Below are 20,195 nucleotides of genomic sequence, written 5' to 3'. Positions count from 1 at the left end.
TCCCAGGACGCTGAGATCATGACCTGAGCCGAAGGCAGATAGTTTAACAATTCAGCCACCCAGGCACCCCATTATGCCACATCTTCTTTATCCATTCATCTGTCAATGGACATCTAGGTTCTTTCCATATTTTGGCTATTTTGGACATTGTTGCTATAAACATTGGGGTGCATGTGCCCCTTCAAATCACTATATTGGTATCTTTTGGATAAATACCTGGAGTGCAATCACTGGGTCATAAGGTAGTTCTGTTTTTAACTGTTTGAGGAACCTCCATACTGTTTTTCAGAGTTGCTGTACCAGTTTGCATTCCCACCAACTGTGTAAGAAAGTACCCCTTTCTCCTTATCCTTGCCAACATCTGTTGTTTCCTGAGTTGCTAAATTTCATCATTTTCCTCATACATTGACTGTGTGAGGTGGTATCTCATTGTGGTTTTGATTTGTATTTCCCTGATGACAAGTGATGTTGAGCGTTTTTTTTCATGTGCCTGTTAGCCGTTTGTACATCTTCTTTGAAGAAATGTCTGTTCATGTCTTCTGCACACTTCTTGACTGAATTTTTTGGTTTTTGGGGTGTTGAGCTTGATAAGTTCTTCTTTTTTTTTTTTTTTTTTTTTTGGATAAGTTCTTTATGGATTTTGGATACTAGCTCTTTAGGTGATGTCATCTGCAAATATCTTTTACTATTCCATGGGTTGCCTTTCAGTTTTGTGGATTGTTTCTTCCTCCTCCTCCTCCTCTTCTTCTTCTTCTTTTAAATTTTATTTACTTGACAGAGAGAGACACAATGAAAGAGGGAACACAGCAGGGGGAGTGAAAGAGGGAGAAGCAGGCTTCCTGCCAAGCAGTGAGCCTGGTGTGGGACCCCTGGGAGTTCCAGGGTGAGTTCCAGGACCCTGGGATCATGACCTGAGCTGAAAGCAGGCACTTAACAACTGAGCCACCCAGGTGCCCCTTGTGGATTGTTTCTTTGTTGTGCGAAACTTTTTATCCCGATGAAGTCCCAATAGTTCATTTTTGCTTTTTTTCCCCTTGCTTTTGGAGACATGTCTAGCAAGAATTTGCTGCGGCCAAGGTCGAAGAGGTTGCTACCTGTGTTCTCCTCTAGGATTTTGATAGATTCACGTCTCATATTTAGGTCTTTCGTCCATTTTGAGTTTATTTTTGTATAGGGTATAAGAAAGTGGTCCAGTTTCATTCTTCTGCATGTGGCTGTCCAATTTTCCCAACACCATTTGTTGAAGAGACTTTTTTCCATTGAATATTCTTTTCTGCTTTGTTGAAGATTATTTGACCATAAAGTTGAGGGTTTGCTTCTGGCTTCTCTATTCTGTACCATTGATCTATGTGTCTGTTTTTGTGCCAGTGCCATACTTTCTTGACGATTACAGCTTTGTAATAGAGCTTGAAGTCCAGAATTTGATGCCTCCAGTTTTGGTTTTCTTTTCCAACATAACTTTGGCTATTTGGGGTCTTTTCTGGTTCCATACAAATTTTAGGATTGTTTCTTCCAGATCTGTGAAAAATGTTGATGGTATTTTCATAGGGATTGCATTGAATGTGTAGATTGCTTTGGGTAGCATAGACATTTTAACAATATTTGTTCTTCTAATCCATGAACGTGGAATGTTTTTCCATTTCTCTTTATCTTCCTCAATTTCTTTCATGAGTGTTCTATAGTTTTCAGTTACATATCCTTAACCTTTTAGGTTAGGTTTATTCCTAAATATCTTAGGTTTTTGGTGCAATTGTAAATGGGTTTCTTGATTTCTCTTTCTGCTGCTTCATTGTTAATATATAGATATGCAGCTGATTTCTGTGAATTTATTTTATATTCTGTGACTTTGCTGAATTCCTGTATCAGTTCTAGCATTTTTTGGTGGATTCTTGGTTTTCCTACATAGAGTATCGTGTTTTCTGTGAAGAGTGAAAGTTTGACTTCCTTGCCAACTTGGATACATTTTATTTCTTTTTGTTGTCTGATTGCCAAGGCTATGACTTCCAGTAGTAATGTTGATTAAAAGTGGTAAGAGTGGACATCCCTACCATATTCCTGACCTTAGGGAAAAAGCTGTCAGTTTTTGTGCATAGTATAAGAAAGTGGCCCAGTTTCATTCTTCTGCACGTGGGTGTCCAATTTTCTCAACACCATTTGTTGAAGCAACTATCTTTTTTCCATTGGATATTTCCATTGGATATTCTCTCTGCTTTATCAAAGATTATTTGATCAAGGAGTTGAGGGTCTATTTCTGGGTTCTCTATTCTTCTGAGGATGATATTCACTGTGGGTCTTTCATATATGACTCTAATGATGTTCCCTCTATCCCTTCGTGGTGGAGGGTTTTTGTCAAGAAAAGGATGCTGTATTTTTTCAAATGCTTTTTCTGCATCTATTGAGAGGATCATAAGCTTCTCGTCCTTTCTTTTATTAATGTGGTATATCATATTGATTTATTTGTGGATGTTGACCCAGCCCTGCAGCCCAGGAATAAATTCCACTTGGTCGTGGTGAATAATCTTTTTATTGTACTGTTGGATCCTATTAGCTCCTCTCTTGGTGAAAATTTTTGCATCCATGTTCATCAGGGATATTGGTCTATAATTCTCCTTATTGGTGGGGTCTTTGTCTGGTTTGGGGTTCAAAACCATCCAAACTTGTTCTATGGTCTCATAGAGCGAGTTTGGATGTTTTTCTTCCCACTTTTATTTTTTGGAACAGTTTCAGAAGAATAGGTATTAATTCTTCTTTAAATATTTGGTAGAATTCTCCTATGAGGCCATCTGCTCTGGACTCTTGTTTTTTGGGAGATTTTTGATTACTGACTCAAAAACCTTGCTGGTTATAGGTTTGTTTAGGTTTTCCATTTCTTCCTGTTTCAGTTTTGGTAGATTATATGTTTCTAGGAATGCATACATTTCTTCTAGTTTGCCTAATTTGTTGGCATTAATTGCTTGTAATATTCTCTTATAATTGTATTTCTTCAGTGTTGGTTGTGATCTCTCTTCTTTCATTCATGATTTTATTTGTGTCCTTTCTAAGTCTGGCTAGGGGCTTATCAATCTTATTAATTCTCTCAAAGAACCAGCTCCTAGTGTTAAATCCCCTACTATTATTGTATTATCATCTATGAGTTTCTTTAATTTTATTATTAATTCATTTATATATTTGGCTGCTCCAAAGTTAGGGGCATAAATATTTAAAACTGTTAGATCTTCTTGTTGGATAGAACCCTTTATTATGATTAAGTGTCCTTCTTCATCTCACATTATAGTCTTTGAGTTAAAATCTAGTTTTTCTGATATAAGGATTGCCACCCCACATTTCTTTTGATGTCTGTTTTGCTAAATAGTTCTCCACCTCCTCACTTTCAATCTGGAGGTGTCTCTGGGTCCAAAATGGGTCATAAGCAACAAATCAATGAGTCTTATTTTTTTATCCATTCTGATACCCTGTGTCTTTTGATTGGAGCTTTTACTCCATTTACATTCACAGTAATTATTGAAAGATAAGAATTTAGTGCCATTGTATTACCTATAAAGTCGCTGTTCCTGCAGATTGTCTCCATTCTTTTCCAGTCTTTGTTACTTTTGGGTTCTCTCTGTGTTCAAAGAAATCCCCTTTAATATTTCTTGCAGGGCTGATTTAGTTTTCACAAATTCCTTTAGTTTTTGTTTGTCCTAGATGCTCTTTATCTCTCCTTCCATTCCGAATAGACAGCCTGCCAAACTACTAGAACTCATACAGCAATTCAGTAACGTGGCAGGATACAAAGTCAATGTACAGAAATCAGTGGCTTTCTTATACACTAACAATGAAAATACAGAAAGGGAAATTAGAGAATCGATTCCATTTACTATAGCACCAAGAACCATAAGATACCTGGGAATAAACCTAACCAAAGAGGTAAAGGATCTGTACTCGAGGAACTACAGAACACTCATGAAAGAAATTGAAGAAGACACAAAAAGATGGAAGACCATTCCATGCTCTTGGATCGGAAGAATAAACATTGTTAAAATGTCTATACTACCTAGAGCAATCTATACTTTTAATGCCATTCCCATCAAAATTCCACTGGTATTCTTCAAAGAGCTGGAGCAAATAATCCAAAAATTTGTATGGAACCAGAAGAGACCCCAAATCGCTAAGGAAATGTTGAAAAACAAAAATAAAACTGGGGGCATCATGTTACCTGATTTCAAGCTTTACTACAAAGCTGTGATCACCAAGACAGCATGGTACTGGCATAAAAACAGACACATAGACCAGTGGAACAGAGTAGAGAGCCCAGATATGGACCCTCAACTCTATGGTCAGTTAACCTTTGACAAAACAGGAAAAAATATACAGTGGAAAAAAGACAGTCTCTTCAAGAAATGGTGCTGAATAGACAGCCTGGCTGGATAAAGTATTCTTGGCTGCATACTTTTCCCATTTAGCACATTGGCTATATTATGCCAGTCCTTTCTGTCCTGCCAGGCTTCTGTGGACAGGTCCGCTAGCTTTATGTGTCTAACCTTGTAGGTTAAGGACCTCTTGTCCTGAACCGCTTTCAACATTTTCTCTTTATCTTTGTAATTTGCAAGCTTCACTATAACATAGGTCAAGGTGTTGACCTATTTTTGTTGATTTTGAGGGGAGTTCTCTGCCTCTTGTATTTGAATGTCTGTTTCCTTCCCCAGATTAAGGAAGTTCTCAGCTATAATTTGTTCAAACAGGGGCACCTGGGTAGCCCATTCTAAGTATCTGACTCTTGGTTTCAGCTCAGGTCATGATCTCAGGATCCTGGGATCAAGCCTTGTGTCCGGGTCCATGCACAGCACGGAGTCGGCTTGAAATTCTCGCTCTCTAAAATAAATAAATAAAATCTTTAAAAAATTTTGATTTGTTCAAATAAACCTTCTGCCCCTTTTCCCCTCCTCATCTGGGACTCCTATAATATACATATTATTTTGCTTTTTCCTGTTTATATATATATGTATATATATATATATATACATATATATATATACACATACACATATACACATACACATACACACACACACACTAATGTATATACTAATATACATATTATTTTGCTGAGTTCCCTAAGTCTGCCTTCATGATCTAATAGTTTTCTTTCCCTCTTTTGAGCTTCCTTATTTTCTTCTGTATCACTTATTTGCTCTTCTGCATTGTTCATCCTCATTTTTATAGCCTCCACTTGGGACTGCATCTTGGTAATAGCATTTAAAAATTTTTTTTTTTAGCATTTTTAATTTTGACTTGACTAGATTTTAGTTCTTTTTTTCTCTAGAATAAGTGATTGTCTAGTGTTTTCTATGCCTTTTTCAATGCCAGCTAGTATCTGTATAATCGTTGTTTTAAATTCTAGTTCAGACATCTTAATCATATACCATATTGATTAAATCCCTGGTAGTGAGTACTTCCTCCTGTTCTTTCTTTTGGGGTGATTTTCTACATCTTTTCATTATGTCCAGAAAAGAAAAGAAGAAAGAAAGAGGAAAAAAACAAAAATAATAATAACAACCACAACAACAGAAAGCAAAACTAAACTAAACTAGATCATGGGTGTTTTGGTCTGCCTGTTAAAAGAAACTAGATACCCAAATAAGAAAGAAAAACATGTGTATGTGTATATATAAATGTATGTATAAATACATATATGTGTGTATAAATACAATGAAAGGAAACAAAAATATATACAGATAAAGTATACATAAAAATAAAACGAATAAAAAAAGAATTGAAAAAATTAACTGGACGTATAATGCCAATAGACTAAAGAGTGAAAATACCAAGAATGGTATAATCATACTGTTTTCCCGAAGAGTTGAAGTTTTGAAGCCCTCTTTGATCAGTAAACTGGAGGCGGGGCCTGTTGCACTGATTCTCAGATGGACTTGCTCTAGTGGAGAAGTGCCTCCAGTACTCAGAGGCCGGGGCTCAGTGTAAGCAGCCCTGGACTCCACTAGGTGGCACTGTTTTGCTCCCTGAAGGCTTTCAGTGCTGATGGGCTGGGTGAATATGGCTGCACCCTGCTCTCTAGCGCCAGAGACAAAAATTTGCATACCCCTGGGCACACCTCCACCCCCCCTACATTCTTCAGTGAACCCTCACAGAAAAGCATCCAGTCACTCCCCCGGTTTCTGTCAGAAGTCTGTTCACCTGGCCTCTGACTGAGCTTTTTTTTTTTTTTTTTTTTTTAATCTCAGGCATGTGACTGAGTTTAAAAACTCTAAATTTGGGGGACTCCTATGGCATGGGCCCTTGCTATTCCTTGGGGAGGGGGTCTCACCAGGTTTCTGCCTTTTCCTGGATCCCGCCCAGGAAGCTGGTCGCACAACCGTACAGTGGTTTGCAACTTACGGCAACACAGAGCAGAGAGCTGGCATGTAGACTTGCTATTCTCAGCCAGCTTTCCCACGCCTATGCCTGGGAACTCTGTCCCACTCAGGCACCCCCTGTTGTTCTTGCGATCCCCAGGACCTGAGACCATACTGTCATACCTGGGATTCTGCCACACTTTGCTACCTGAGCACCTTTGAGCCAGGGACATGTACCCCATCCCCCAGCCATAGCAGACTTCTAAAAGTTCTGATTTGTACTCCATTAGCCTCCTTAAACAGGCCCCTGCCCCTCCGCCATATAATCAGCGATGTCACACCAGATTTAAGTCTCTGCACCTCCTACCTCCCAGACTGTGGTCACTTTTCTACTTATAGACTTGCAGCATCTGTTTTTTCAGATCTCTGATTGATTTCTCAGGTGGTCTGAATGATTTGATAACTATGTAGTTGTATTTGAGGGACAAGACAAACTTAGGGTCCACCAGCGACTCTGGGCATCTTAACTTCTGGGATTAACATTTTAAATTGGGTAGCCAGAGTAGGCCTCACTCAGGAAGTAAAATGTGAGCAAACATTTGAAGGAAGTGAGGGAAGCTGATAGTTACCTGGAAAAATAATATTTTAATCAGAAATAGTAACTGTTGCAGAAGTCTTGAAGCAAGAGCATAGCTGGCACATACAACAAACAGAACAGAGTCTCGAGGGGCTAAAGCAGAGTAATTGAGAGGAAGAGGGTAAGAGATGAAGTCTGAGAGATAATAGGGTATCTGATAACATTGAGCCTTAAAGACTGCTAAAAGTACTTAGACTTTTGCTCTGAAATAACTACTAAACCAAAGTAAACTTTCCATATTATTAGAAGAAATACCTGTGTAACTAAAATAAAGCAAGACCAAACCATTTAGTAAACTATTTTTAAGAAGAAAGAACAGCACTAAAAACAAAGCATAAAATTTTATAGCATAATATTTGATGACTGAAAGGAGACTAAGTATATATTATATTAATAAATATAAATAGGCTAAACTTTCCTATTGAATGATTCCCAGATTAGATCACAAAAAATTATTTAGAATAATTTCTAAAACAAACTTTGAAAGAATAACAAAATTAGAGGATAGGTAAAGCATAACAGGCATATACTAACTAAAAACAAATGTAGGGGTCATGATCTTAATATTGGACAAGATTAGTACAAATAGGGGTGCCTGGGTGGCTCAGTGAGTTAAAGCCTCTCCCTTCCGCTCAGGTCATGATCTCAGGGTCCTGGGATCGAGCCCCACATCTGGCTCTCTGCTCAGCAGGGAGCCTGCTTCCTCCTCTCTCCCTGCCTGCCTCTCTACTTGGTGATCTCTGTCTATCAAATAAATAAATAAAATCTTTAAAAAAAAAAAGATTAGTACGAATAGTAATTAGTACAAGAAGCATTACATTAGGGAAAGGGACAATGAAGATCTGTGTGAGGAAGACCCTAAAATGCTTTTCAGTGACACAAATACAGACTTAAATGGAAAGACTTACAAGGTTTTTGGATATGAAGACTCAAAATCATATAGAAGTCAATTTCTGTTATGTTAATTAGAGTTAATATCTCAATTTCATAACAAAAAAACAAACAAAAAACTAGTTAACATTTATTGAGCAGTTACTCTATGACAGGCACTGTTCTAAATACATGTATTACATTTACTCCTCACCGCAAGTTTATGTGGAACTACCAGTATTACTCTTTGTCCATTTTTCAGTGAAGAAACTGAGGCTCAAAGAGACTAATGAACTTGCTCCAAGTTGAAGCTGGAGTAGGTTATTGAATGAGAATCTAAACTCAAGCAGGGTGATTACAAATTCTTTGATTTTATTTCCTGTGCTATTCTACTGCTTTGAAATTAATGGGATTGTGTATTTGTGTTGTATCACTAGACATACTGACTCTAAGTTCAAGAGTTGGAGAATAACTAGGAAAATGCTTAAAGGAAAGTAATCAGGCATGAATTCATATAACATGTTGTTAACAAAGGGCTAACTTTCTTAATATTTAAAGAATTTCTACAAAATAATATTCCAAGACCAAGAACTAAATTGAAAAAAGGGCAAAGGGTATAAATACTTAGTTCATAGAAAAGCAAAACAATTAAGTCTTAGATAAAAATATGTAAAAATTTTTACTTTTAATACAAGAAATGAAATACTGCTCAACTTTGATACTGGCAAAATAAAGAAGTTTAATGATACATTGTTTTGGAGGTTTTAGGAATCAGATGCTCATTTAGTGAATAGGAGTATAATCTGCAGGTCTATGAATTCATGTAAATTTCCATGAAAAACAGTTTGGCAATAGCTTTCAAAATTTAAAGTGTATGTACCTTTAACTTGGCATTTGGAGTATTTTATCTTCTGATATTGGTGCCTACACATAAGAATTTTCATTCCAGTATCATGTACTAAAATAATAAAAGATTGTCAACAGCCAATCATAAAGATGTACCATAAATTTATTTAACCAGTGTAATTTTATTCAGTCACTAAAAACAGTGAGTTAAGTTAGAAAAAAAAAAAAACAGATGAGTAATGAAACTCTAGCATGCTACCATTTGTGTTTTTAAAAACCTCTGCAAATACATACATATATATGCACAAGCTTGTGTATATATATAACACCGTCTTTGATAGGATATTCAAATTTAATGAGTTACCTCTGGAGAGAACTGTGTTGCTGGTCCACAGGGATGGGAGGAAGACCGAGACTTAAAAGACTTAATTTTTTATTTAGTTTTTGTTTCTTGAATTTTGTATCATGTACCTGTTTTATCTATTTAAAAGAAATAAGCGTTTTAAATAAAATTATACTGCTAGACGGTACCTAGGTATAGTCAAACAAAAAGACCTGCAGAGGATAAGACCAAGGCCCTCTGTGTTTTGTATAGAAGATTGTTAGCAGTATTGAGACCTGGATTCTAAATCCTGATTCTGCCTGATGTGTGACTTTTAAGTCACTTTCCCTCTGTGGGTCTCATTTGTGGGGTAGGATTCATCTTCCCCTGATTTCCGGCATTCGTTTTCAAACTGCTTTATGAAGTCCAAGGATTCTTTGGATCCCCTTACAGGGCTCAAGCAGAGGATTGGGATTATGGGGTTTCCCAGCACACCTATCTTTAACCAGTGCATCCCTGAATCAGTGTGTAAAATTAAGTTTAAATGTTTTGAAACTTAAAAAAAAAAAAAAAAAACCTCTGGAAGTCACCGTAAAGTAATTGTATATATTAACTTAAAGGTTCTCACCAGCACGAAATCACATTAGTGTGTCATGTTCAGCTATGAGCTAAGTCTAATAGTTTTGATTATTTACAGTAGTCCCCCTTATCTGTGGTTTCACTTTCATTACCCATAGTCAACCGCAGTCCAGAAGCAGATGATCTTCCTTCTGACATATGGCCAGAAGGTCATTAGTAGTTTAACACTAGGTCACAATCCTGACATCATTCACCTCATTTTATCTCATCATGTAAGTGTTTTTATCATTTTACATCATTACAAGAAGGGTGAGCACAGTACAGTAAGATACTTTGAGAGACCACCTTTACTTAACTTTTATAGTATATTGTTACAGTTCTATTTTATTAACTATTGTTGCTAATCTCTTGAGCCTAATTCATAAATTAAGCTTTATCTTAAGCATGTATGTATAAGAAAAAACATACAGGATTTAGTACTATATCTAGTTTCAGGCATCTCCTGAGGGGTCTTGGGACATAGCCCCTGTAAGAGGGGACTACTGTATTTACATTTTTAGCAAATGTCAGTCTCATATTTCTGCATGCTTTCTTAAGTTGGAAGGAGGCAGGAATTGATACTCACATGAAGGATGTAAAGTCTGTTATGCATCATGATTGTGTTAAGTTATGTCTTGTCATAGAGTCCTAAATGATTTTTCTTCTAGGGCTGATGGAGTGGAGTATTATATCAGCTTCAGAGGCAGACATTATTTTTTAGTTGGTTATTGCCTTCCTTTAATACTGTCTGTGGCTGGGAAGGTAAAAGGTACAAAGGGATAAATGAATCATTTGACAAGTCAGAAACATATTTAATATTCCTTTTAAAACTTAGTTTAATTATGAGAAACTAAGTTCTAGACCTAAATCTACAAAATGACACTACTCTTGGAGAAAGTAGTAAGATGTTTAGTGATTTCCTTCTTATATTCAGAATATGTTCTTATCCTTCAGAAAAAGAAGAAGAATAAGAATATATTCTTATCCTTCAGAAGAAGGAAATTATTAGGGACTCCGGGAGTAAAGCTACCTGACCAAGTTTTTAAAATTAAAAAAAAAAAAAAAAGGAAAGTGAACAGAAAGACTAGATCTCTACCCAATAACAGCAAATTCATGCTAGAACTACTTAACACCTAGTTATGAAGGAAATGCAGGTCTAAAAGCTAGCAAGAGGAAGAAGCGTATAAGTTTAGTTAGACTTGATAGCCCTTCAAACCAATATCGAGTGTCTAAAAAGTAGATGAAAAAACAATTGTGAATATGTGTATATGTAAATATGTTTGCTTAAAATTTTGAAAACAAACCAAAATATTCATTATTATGATCTTAGGATGATATGAGTGTGAGAAACTTTCTTAAATGATATTTTTAAGCTTTTCTGCAAAGAATACATATTACTTAAATAATCAAAAAGTTATTCTATCATATATACACACATTTGTTGCTCTGTCCTGACCATGGATGTGTCTTTTTTATTTTCTAGGTGCACCAGAGGCTCTCTCCTTGGCAGAATTTGGGAGCTGTTTATTGCAGTACTGTTGTGCCCTCTGATGGTGAGTTTTGGCAAATCCATTTTTTATGTATAATTTTTTTCCCTTAACTCAGTGTTTTGCATTCTCTAACATATGAATTTATAAATCATACTCCTTCGCTTAAGATGGAGTTAGAATCAGAAGGGAACCTGGGGGGTGGGCAGTACTAAAGGAGAGAAATAAAATATGAATGGAGATGCAGTGAACTTAGAGGAGGGATCAGAAAGAAAAACTAATAGACCCATCAAGTTTTCATAGATCATGGATCATCTTATTTGTGTTTTAAAACTGGGGACATAGGTAATGTGAAGATCACAGAAACACCATCTTTGGTATTTCCTAAGTGTTGGGTCTTCCTACTATGCATCATGATCAAACTCTCCAGCCCCTTCGTGTCATCAGTGTCTAGACAGAAGCAATTCAAAAATCTGAGACCTCTTGCCCTGATTTTTTTTTCCTTCCCTTAGACTCAGGTCTTTAATACCCTTCTTTGATGTGAGAAAGAATGAACAGATGCTTGGGGACCACGTACAGTCCTTTGTGAATGTCCATGATGCTGCAAACTGACAACAGGATGGAGGTTTTTGTAATTGTTACAGTAGTAGGGAAATATGTTCACAATCTTATTGTCATTTCTCTTACCTAGTATTGCACATCTACAGCTTAGCTTGTTTGCTTAGGGTTGAATGTTATATTTATTTCCTCTATATCAAGTTTAGTTTGATAGAATTCTAATTTCAACAATAAGCATCAATTTATAGGCAAAGCAACCATCAAAAGAGCATCTAGCAAACTTATATACACCTAAAGTGAAGAAGCCTCAGAGGAATTTTGCAAGTCCTAGGATCCCCTGTTACTCCTTAGAACAGATATTTACAGTGTTATCAGAACCCTTCCCCACCCAAAAGCTCTTTAAACTTAATGCAGTTGCTTTTACCCTATGTGGAAGTATTTCAATAATGTAACAATGGTACAGGTGTACTGGGGTATTTGGTGAACATTGTTCTACGGTGTAAATGCTAGTAGGTTGCCCTGTGTTGCATAAGGTGTTGAAAAAATACATACTTCAAAAAAAAAAAAAAAGCTCCCCAAATTCCTACCAGTACTGTTGCCCCCTTCTTAAGAAACCAACTCGTATTAGTTATCAAGAAATAGAGGCACATAATTGATTTAATGCAACTTATTGTCCTTACTATATCCCCAAATTATACATCTTTCTTATTTTTACTTCTTCTTCTTCTTTTTTTAAGATTTGTTTATTTATTTGTCAGAGAGAGAGAGAGAGAGAGCACAAGCAGGAAGAGTGGCAGGCAGAGGCAGAGAGAGAAGTAGGCTCCCCGCAGAGAAAGGATCCCAATGCGGGACTTGATCCCAGGACTCTGGGATCATGACCTGAGCCGAAGGCAGACACTTTATGGCTGAGCCACCCAGGTGCCCCAATAATATATAAATTCTTAACTTAAGGTCTGTGGATGGTTTGGAGAACTAAGTATGTGTCCCAACATTTTCTTTGTTTTTTTGTGCTGTTCCTTTTTTTTTTTTTTAAGCTTAATTGAGATATACATAAAATTCACATATCATGTCATAGCATCATAACAGTCCAGCTTTAGACTACTTCCTTCATCCCTCAAAGTTTCCTTGTTCCTGTTTTGCAGTCAGTCCCTTCTCCCAACTTCTGTCTCACGCAACCACTAATCTGCTTTCTGCCTGTAATAAGTAAATCTTTTTCCCAAATGTCATATAAATGAACTCCTATAATATGCAGTCTTTTTGGCATATCATAATGCTTTTGACGTTTATCACTATTGTAGTGGGTGTTGCAGTTCTTTCCTTTATTTTTACTGCTGAGAAATATTCTAATATGTGGAAACAATCACATTTTATTTATTCACCAAGTTAAAGATGTTTGGATTGTTTTCCATTTTGGACTGTTAATACTGCTGGTATTAACGCTTACTTTAAAGTCTGTGTGAACATATGTTTTCATTTCTCTTGGGTAGATGCTTAGTGGAATGGCTGGATTATACGGTATATATACTTTACTTTTGAAGAAATTACAAGACTGTTTTCCAAAGTGGCTGTACTACTTTGTATTCCCACCAGCAGCATATAAGTGTTCCAGTTTCCCTGTATCCTCCCCAATACTTACTTGGATCAGTCTTCTTGATTATAGATATTTTAGTAGATATGTAATATTATTTCATTTTTTAAAAAATTTATTTGAGAGTGAGTGGGAGAGAGAGCATAAACTGGAGGGTGGAAAGGGCTGGGGAAGAGGAAGATGCAGACTCCCCACTGAGCAGAGACCACCCCCCCCCAACTTGGGGCTCAGTCCCAGTCCTGGGATCATGACCTGAGCCACAGGATCATGACTTAACTGACTGAGCCACCCAGGCACCCTTGTTGTGATTTTAATTTGCATTTCACTTATGACTAATGATGTTGAGCATCTTTTTTTTTTTTTTTTTTTTTTTTTTAATTTGAGAGAGCGTGAGCAGGGGGAGGGGCAGAGGGAGAAGCAGACTCCATGCTGAGCAGGGAGCCTGACTCGGGGCTCAATCCCGGGACCCCAGGGTCATGAACTGAGCCAAAAGCAGAAGCTTAACCAACTGAACCACCCAGGTGTCCTGATGTTGAGCATCTTTTAATGTACTTATTAAACATTCACATATTTTCTTTAGAAAAGCATTTAGACTTTTTGCCCATTTAAAAAAATTCACCATCTTAGTATTGATTTGTAAAGATTCTTTATATATTGTAGAGCTTTTCTTGTTGTTTTTCAAATAGTTTTGGGAAAAAGAAAGATTTCTTTGAGTTATCTTGTTTTGTTAATGGCCACTCCTATACACATTTGGAAATTCTGTTTTTATTGTCTTCATTGTGTTGAGGGCACAAACTATTCCTCTACTATCTTTCATTCCAACTTTTAAAAAACTTGACAACAAAAAAGAAATGAAAATAATGAAATCACCTAATCACCAAAGATGATAGAAGTGAAGCCCTAGTTTTTTAATGTGGCAGAGTTCTCACTAACCTAGGTATGAAGTTGGAAAAGCTGAGAGAGCTCATAGTATTCCATTTTTAAAATATATCTTACAGTTTGGAATTTTTGTCGTAAGTAGAAGTTTCAGTTAGGAACTACCAAAATGTGATTGAATTTCTTCTATCACAAAAGCCTTTTTTTTGAAAGGGTTCTAAAAAATGGATTTTCACATTGCCAAGAAAAGCTGCCACGTGAAATTGGAAAGACCTTTAAGTTTTATGTGCTGACAGTTTTGAACTGACTTAGCTTGGAGTAGAAGCGAATTTATGTCAAATTTCAGATGATGTCATCCATTCTAGGATTCCTATCATTTATTCAATAATTTGAAGTTTTGAAGGATTTGGAAATTATCCCATTTCCCTCCAGAGTGCAACTTGATGAAAACTACTGATTTGTTCTAAGGAGTTAGTTCCTAGTTTTTGTCTGTTAATAAGGATGTTGACATAGTAAAAGAAAAATCTTAAATATGTGAGATTCTCTTACAGAAATTAAAAAAGCTGTTAACATTAATGGTTGTCACCATTTTTGAAAGATTGTTAAATTTCTTTGCCAAAATAACTACCAGAAAAAAAATTTTTTTGATGCTAAGGAAGATCTTGGTATTCTGCACAGATGGTTCATCTTCCAAGCTTAGTAACATGCATATTTATATTGCCTCAGAGAAGAAAGGAGCCCCACCCATTGTAATAATACCTTGGGTTTCTTTTTTTTTTCCTTTGCACATTCTATAGTTGAAGTCACTTCCAACAGCCCTAAAAGAAGCCTTGCCTGTTACCACAGAAGTAATCACCATCATGAGAAGAAGATTTTATCAAAATAGAATATTTTCCTTTGCTTGATTAAACTTTAGACAGGAGTTTTGCTCTTTAAGAGAAGAGAAAATTTAGTATAAGGAAGTGTTTACTTATGGCTTGATTTATTTGGGGATATTTGGGATTTTATGAATAAGCATAATCTTCCAGTTTAAGACCTTCTAGTCATTATTACGAATTTGATAGAACAATAATGAGCTCCTTTAACCAAGCAGTAATTAGAAATTGACAACCTTGTGAATTTTCCGACAGCTGGAGGAAGTTTCTCTGGGGCTAGTCATGAGAGAAAGTTCTCTCAGTTTCTCTACAAGAATTGAAAAACCTCGGGGTGCCTGGGTGGCTCAGTGGGTTAAAGCCTCTGCCTTCAGCTCAGGTCATGATCCCAGGGTCCTGGGATCGGGCCCCACATCGGGGGCTCTCTGCTCAGCAGGGAGCTTTCTTCCCTTTCTCTCTCTCTCTGCCTGCCTCTCTGCCTACTTGTGATCTCTGTCTGTCAAATAAATAAATAAAATCTTTAAAAAAAAAAAAAAGAATTGAAAAACCTCAAGGCTCTTAAAGATTACCTCCACTCAGAAACCTTAAAATCAAATTTTGGATTTGTAGTCTTTTCTTTTGATACTGCATCAAAACAGTGATTTTTTTTTAATATTTTATTTATTGATTTGACAGAGAGAGATCACAAGTAGAGAGGCAGGCAGAGAGAGAGAGAGGGAAGCAGGCTCCCCGCTGAGCAGAGAGCCCGATGCGGGACTCGATCCCAGGACCCTGAGATCATGACCTGAGCCGAAGGCAGCGGCTTAACCCACTGAGCCACCCAGGCGCCCCAAAACAGTGATTTTGATATGAATTCAATTCTAAGAGTCTTGTTTTTTTAAAAGATTTTATTTTTATTATTTATTTGACAGAGAGAGACACAGAGAGGGAACAAGAGCAGTGGAAGTGGGAGAAGGAGAAGCAGGCTCCCCACTGAGCAGGGAGCCCAATGCAGGGCTCTCTCAGGACCCTAGGATCATGACCTGAGCCGAAGTCTAATGCTTAACGACTGAGCCACCCAGGTGCCCCTCAATTCTAAGAGTCTTAGGAAATTCTTGGGTTCCTTGCACACACCTAGCCTACCATCATCATCTGGCAAAGTGATTCATGATTATATTTGTTACCACTTCCTTTTGTGAAAACAAAAAGGCACAACCTTTTAGATATCAAGGATTATATTCAAGTTAACCATGTTCTAAAACCAGGACCCTATGTGACTTCATTATACAAACCAAACAATAGCAATCTTGTAATTGAAATGGTTTTTATATAGAATTAAAGTTTACTTTATTTAATTTGTACACTTTTCTTCTATCTCTTTTGAAAAATAGGAAATGGCCATTAATTTGGGGTTAGAAATGAGGAAAATACTTCAGTTTTTGTAAACATTTATTTTAAAAATATGTCAATGTAGTAGTCTGCTAGGGCTGCCATAACAAAATAGTGTAGGCCGGGTGGCTTAAACAACACAAATTTATTTTTTCACAGTTCTGGAGGCTGGAAGGCTGAGGGCAGGGTGCCAGCATGGTCTGGTTCTTATAAGAACTCTATTAGCTTGCAGATAGCTACTTTCTGTCTGTGTTCTCACATGGTGGGGAGTGGGGAGAGTTCTTACTCTTATAAATACACAGTCCTAAAAGACTGGGGCCTGTCCTTTGTCCTTTATGACCTCATTTAACCTTAGTTACCCCCTAGGGACCCATCTCCAGGTAGTCATACTGGGAATTAGAGCTTCAACATATGAATGGCAGGGGTGGGGAGGTGAGGGGTAGGGGATGGACATACAATTCAGTCCATTACAGGGAATATGAAGGAAATCAGCTTCTGATGCAAAAAAATAAATTATATCTAAAATTTTTATGTATAAATTGAGAGTTTTCAGGAAATAGGGCCAAGGGAGGAATCCATACATGTATCAGTGTCTCAAAGAGGTCAGTTACCCAAAAATACTAAGAAATATGGAATTGGTTTGTATAGTATATACTGTTTTTCTTCTTGTTGCCCTCAATGGAACAAGTCAGATTTGTTTTCTTGAGATTTAAAGGCATTATTGGATGTATTCTATGATTTAGACTTTGGGTTTTAAGACTATAGTTTTTAGGAAAATCAAGAGAAACTATTAAAGCAGGTATTTTTTTCACATATTCTCATTGAATCTTCTCAGCAACCTTGTGAGATATTAGAACCCCTACATTGTGAGAAAAATGAGGTACAGTTATATTCAGTAGTATGCTCATGGATTCAAGGTGTCTCCTATGATAGAACTTGAGTACTATCTAGCTGAGATTCCAAAACCATGCTTTTTCTGCTGTACTCCACTGTCTGTGTTTTAGGACTATATTCTGCTTCTCACTACCCAAAAGTTAAAGTAGGTCAAAGGTCAAGGTTTAATAAAGTTACTTTCACAGCAGCACCATCGAAAGCATTGGTTTTACCTTTTTTAAATTTTTTAAAAAAATTTTTAAAGAATTTATTTATTTGACAGGCAGAGATCACAATTAGGCAGAGAGGCAAGCAGAGAGGGAGGAAGGGAAGCAGGCTCCCTGCTGAGCAGAGAGCCCGATGTGGGGCTCCATCCCAAGACCCTGGGATCATGACCTGAGCTGAAGGCAGAGGATTTAACCCACTGAGCCACCCAGGTGCCTCGAAAGCATTAGTTTTAAAAGGAAAAAATGTTACAGTACTATATTGGGACAGGACTTCATTTTTATAAAAGCAAACAAAAATTTTTAATTCTCAGTAGAATGAGTACATGAATGAAAAGAAAGGAGGGGATGACCTTTTAGCACAAATGGTTTTGACATTTATGAGAAATATTTTCATGAATTCATGTGAAAAGAACCAGAATCAGCAAAAGGTACATAGGTTATATGGCTATTTAATGTCAGACTGACAATACCAAATATTCAAAGATGATTTATAACTTTGTGTTTTTCCAACTTTCATCATTTAAACCTCATAATAACTTCACAAAAATAATTTTACATAGTTTACAGAGATTCAGTTGTACAAATACTGATTTACCTGAGGTACAAAGGTGAAATATGTAGTTGATGTGATTAAAATTAATTTATAGGGGCACCCAGGTGGCTCAGTTAAGTGTCCAACTCTTGGTTTTGGCTCAGGTCATGATCGTAGGATCCTGAGATCAAACACTGGGCTTTGCGTTCAGCAGGAAGTCTGCTTCTCTTCTGCTCCTCCCCTGCTTTCTCTCTCAAATAAATAAATAAAATATTTTTAAAGAATTAATTTATACTACTGGTTAGAAAGAAACAACTGGATTTATTAAGCTACTAAAGTTATTATATAGTTGGGCTTTCTTATATTTCTGTAGAAAGATATTTCCTACAAATTTACTTGTTTTCAACTGGAGTATTCTTCAAATAATGTTAATATGTGACAGATTTAGTTTGTTTAATATATTACGAATAACGTAAAGAAAATTTCAATGATTTATTTTTCTTAGTTAAATAGATTCTTCTGAGGGTATTGTGAGGCAAGTACATTTTGTTTATACATGCTAATTACAGATTTCAAGGATATTTTTGACATAATGCATTTTTGCGATAGTATAAGAAAGGGCCTTACTATCACCAAAATAATATTTAGTTTATTGTTTTAAAAATGGTAATCTTATGTTTTGTCTAACATATACTTTAATGAGAAAACATGGACCTTTGGAATTAAACTTATGAATGTAGAAGTTAGTATTTAAAATAAATTGTTAGGGGGGGGCGCCTGGGTGGCTCAGTGGGTTGGGGCCTCTGCCTTTGGCTGGGGTCGTGATCTCAGTGTCCTGGGATGGAGCCCCGCATCGGGCTCTCTGCTTGGTGGGGAGCCTGTTTTTCCCTTTCCCACTCCCTCTGCTTGTGTTCCCTCTCTTGCTGTGTCTCTCTCTGTCAAATGAATAAATGAAACCTTTAAATAAATAAATAAATAAATAAATAAATAAATAAATAAAATTGTTTGCGGGGCGCCTGGGTGGCTCAGTGGGTTAAAGCTTCTGCCTTCGGCTCAGGTCATGATGCCAGGGTCCTGGGATTGAGCCCCGCATCGGACTCTCTGCTCAACGGGGAGGCTGCTTTCCCCTGTCTCTCTCTCTGCCTGCCTCTTTGCCTACTTGTGATCTCTGTCTGTCAAATAAATAAATAAAATATTTAAAAAATAAATAAACAAATAAATAAATTGTTTGAAGCTATTTAAGCATGATACTAGTAAAAAAAAATTGTAAAACATATTAAGAAGAATAAACTTTATTGAAGGACATAAAATAAGATAAAAATAAATGCAGAGTTATAACACATTAATGAATGTGAAGACAACATTATAAATATTATAGCTTCCCTCACATGAATTTATAAACTCCAGTGCAATGCTAATCTAAACCCCAACAGAAGCTGCTGAATTTATTCAAAAATTTATGTGAAAGAATAAAACTATACAAATACCTAAGATAAATTTGGAGTAGAAAAGTGGGGCGGGGGGGAGTTTGCCCAAACCACATATTAAGATGTATTTTTAAAACCATAATAATCAAAACAGTGAAATACTATTCAGTAAAAATTGTAAGTTAGATTAGAGAAACATTGCATATATGGAAATTTGATGTGTGATAAAATTAGCATTGTAAATCAGGAGAAAAGGCAGACTATTCAATAAATAATGCTGTTAGGGGCACCTTGGTGGCTCAGTCATTAAGCATCTGTCTTTGGTTCAGGTCATGATCCCAGGGTCCTGGGATCCAGCCCTGAATTGGGCTCCCTGCTCAGTGGGAGGCCTGCTTCTCCCTCCCTCACTCTCCCTGCTTGTGTTCTCTCTCTCTGTCTGTCAAATAAATAAATAAAATCTCTAATAAATTAAATAAATACTGCTGTTAAAATTGACTTCTTACCTCACGAAAGTAAATTCCAGATGGCATAAGGAGGAAAATGTCTAACAAAGAGCTCAAAAAGGAGAAGAAAATTTGGCCAAATTTTTATTGGAAACTAAAAACAAGGAGTGCTGCTTACTCTCTTTGCCTTCTTTTTATTTATAATAAAGAACAAAAAAAATGTGTTTTTTCAAGGGATGAATAAATTGTGGTATATTCATACAGTGAAATTCTATGTGGAACTTTAAATGAATGATCCAGGAATGTGATTCAATTTGGA

General features: G+C 36.5%; 1 protein-coding gene across 2 annotated transcripts in view; it reads left to right on the top strand.

Moving 5' to 3' along the window:
- The window catches only part of MCU (mitochondrial calcium uniporter), a 199,506-nt gene that overhangs the window by 148,758 nt on the left and 30,553 nt on the right, over positions 1 to 20,195 (top strand). For both annotated transcript variants that reach the window (XM_032840720.1, XM_032840730.1), the window contains exon 2: positions 11,109 to 11,178. In XM_032840720.1, coding sequence (XP_032696611.1) covers positions 11,109 to 11,178 — 70 coding nt within the window. The remainder of the gene's footprint in view (positions 1 to 11,108; positions 11,179 to 20,195) is intronic.

The sequence above is a fragment of the Lontra canadensis genome, unplaced genomic scaffold, assembly GCF_010015895.1.
Source record: "Lontra canadensis isolate GAN:19392208 unplaced genomic scaffold, GSC_riverotter_1.0 scaffold3, whole genome shotgun sequence".
NCBI classification, from domain to species: Eukaryota; Metazoa; Chordata; class Mammalia; order Carnivora; family Mustelidae; genus Lontra; species Lontra canadensis.
The sequence above is the reverse complement of the archived record's forward strand: the minus strand, read 5'-3'. Positions and strand labels throughout refer to the sequence as shown.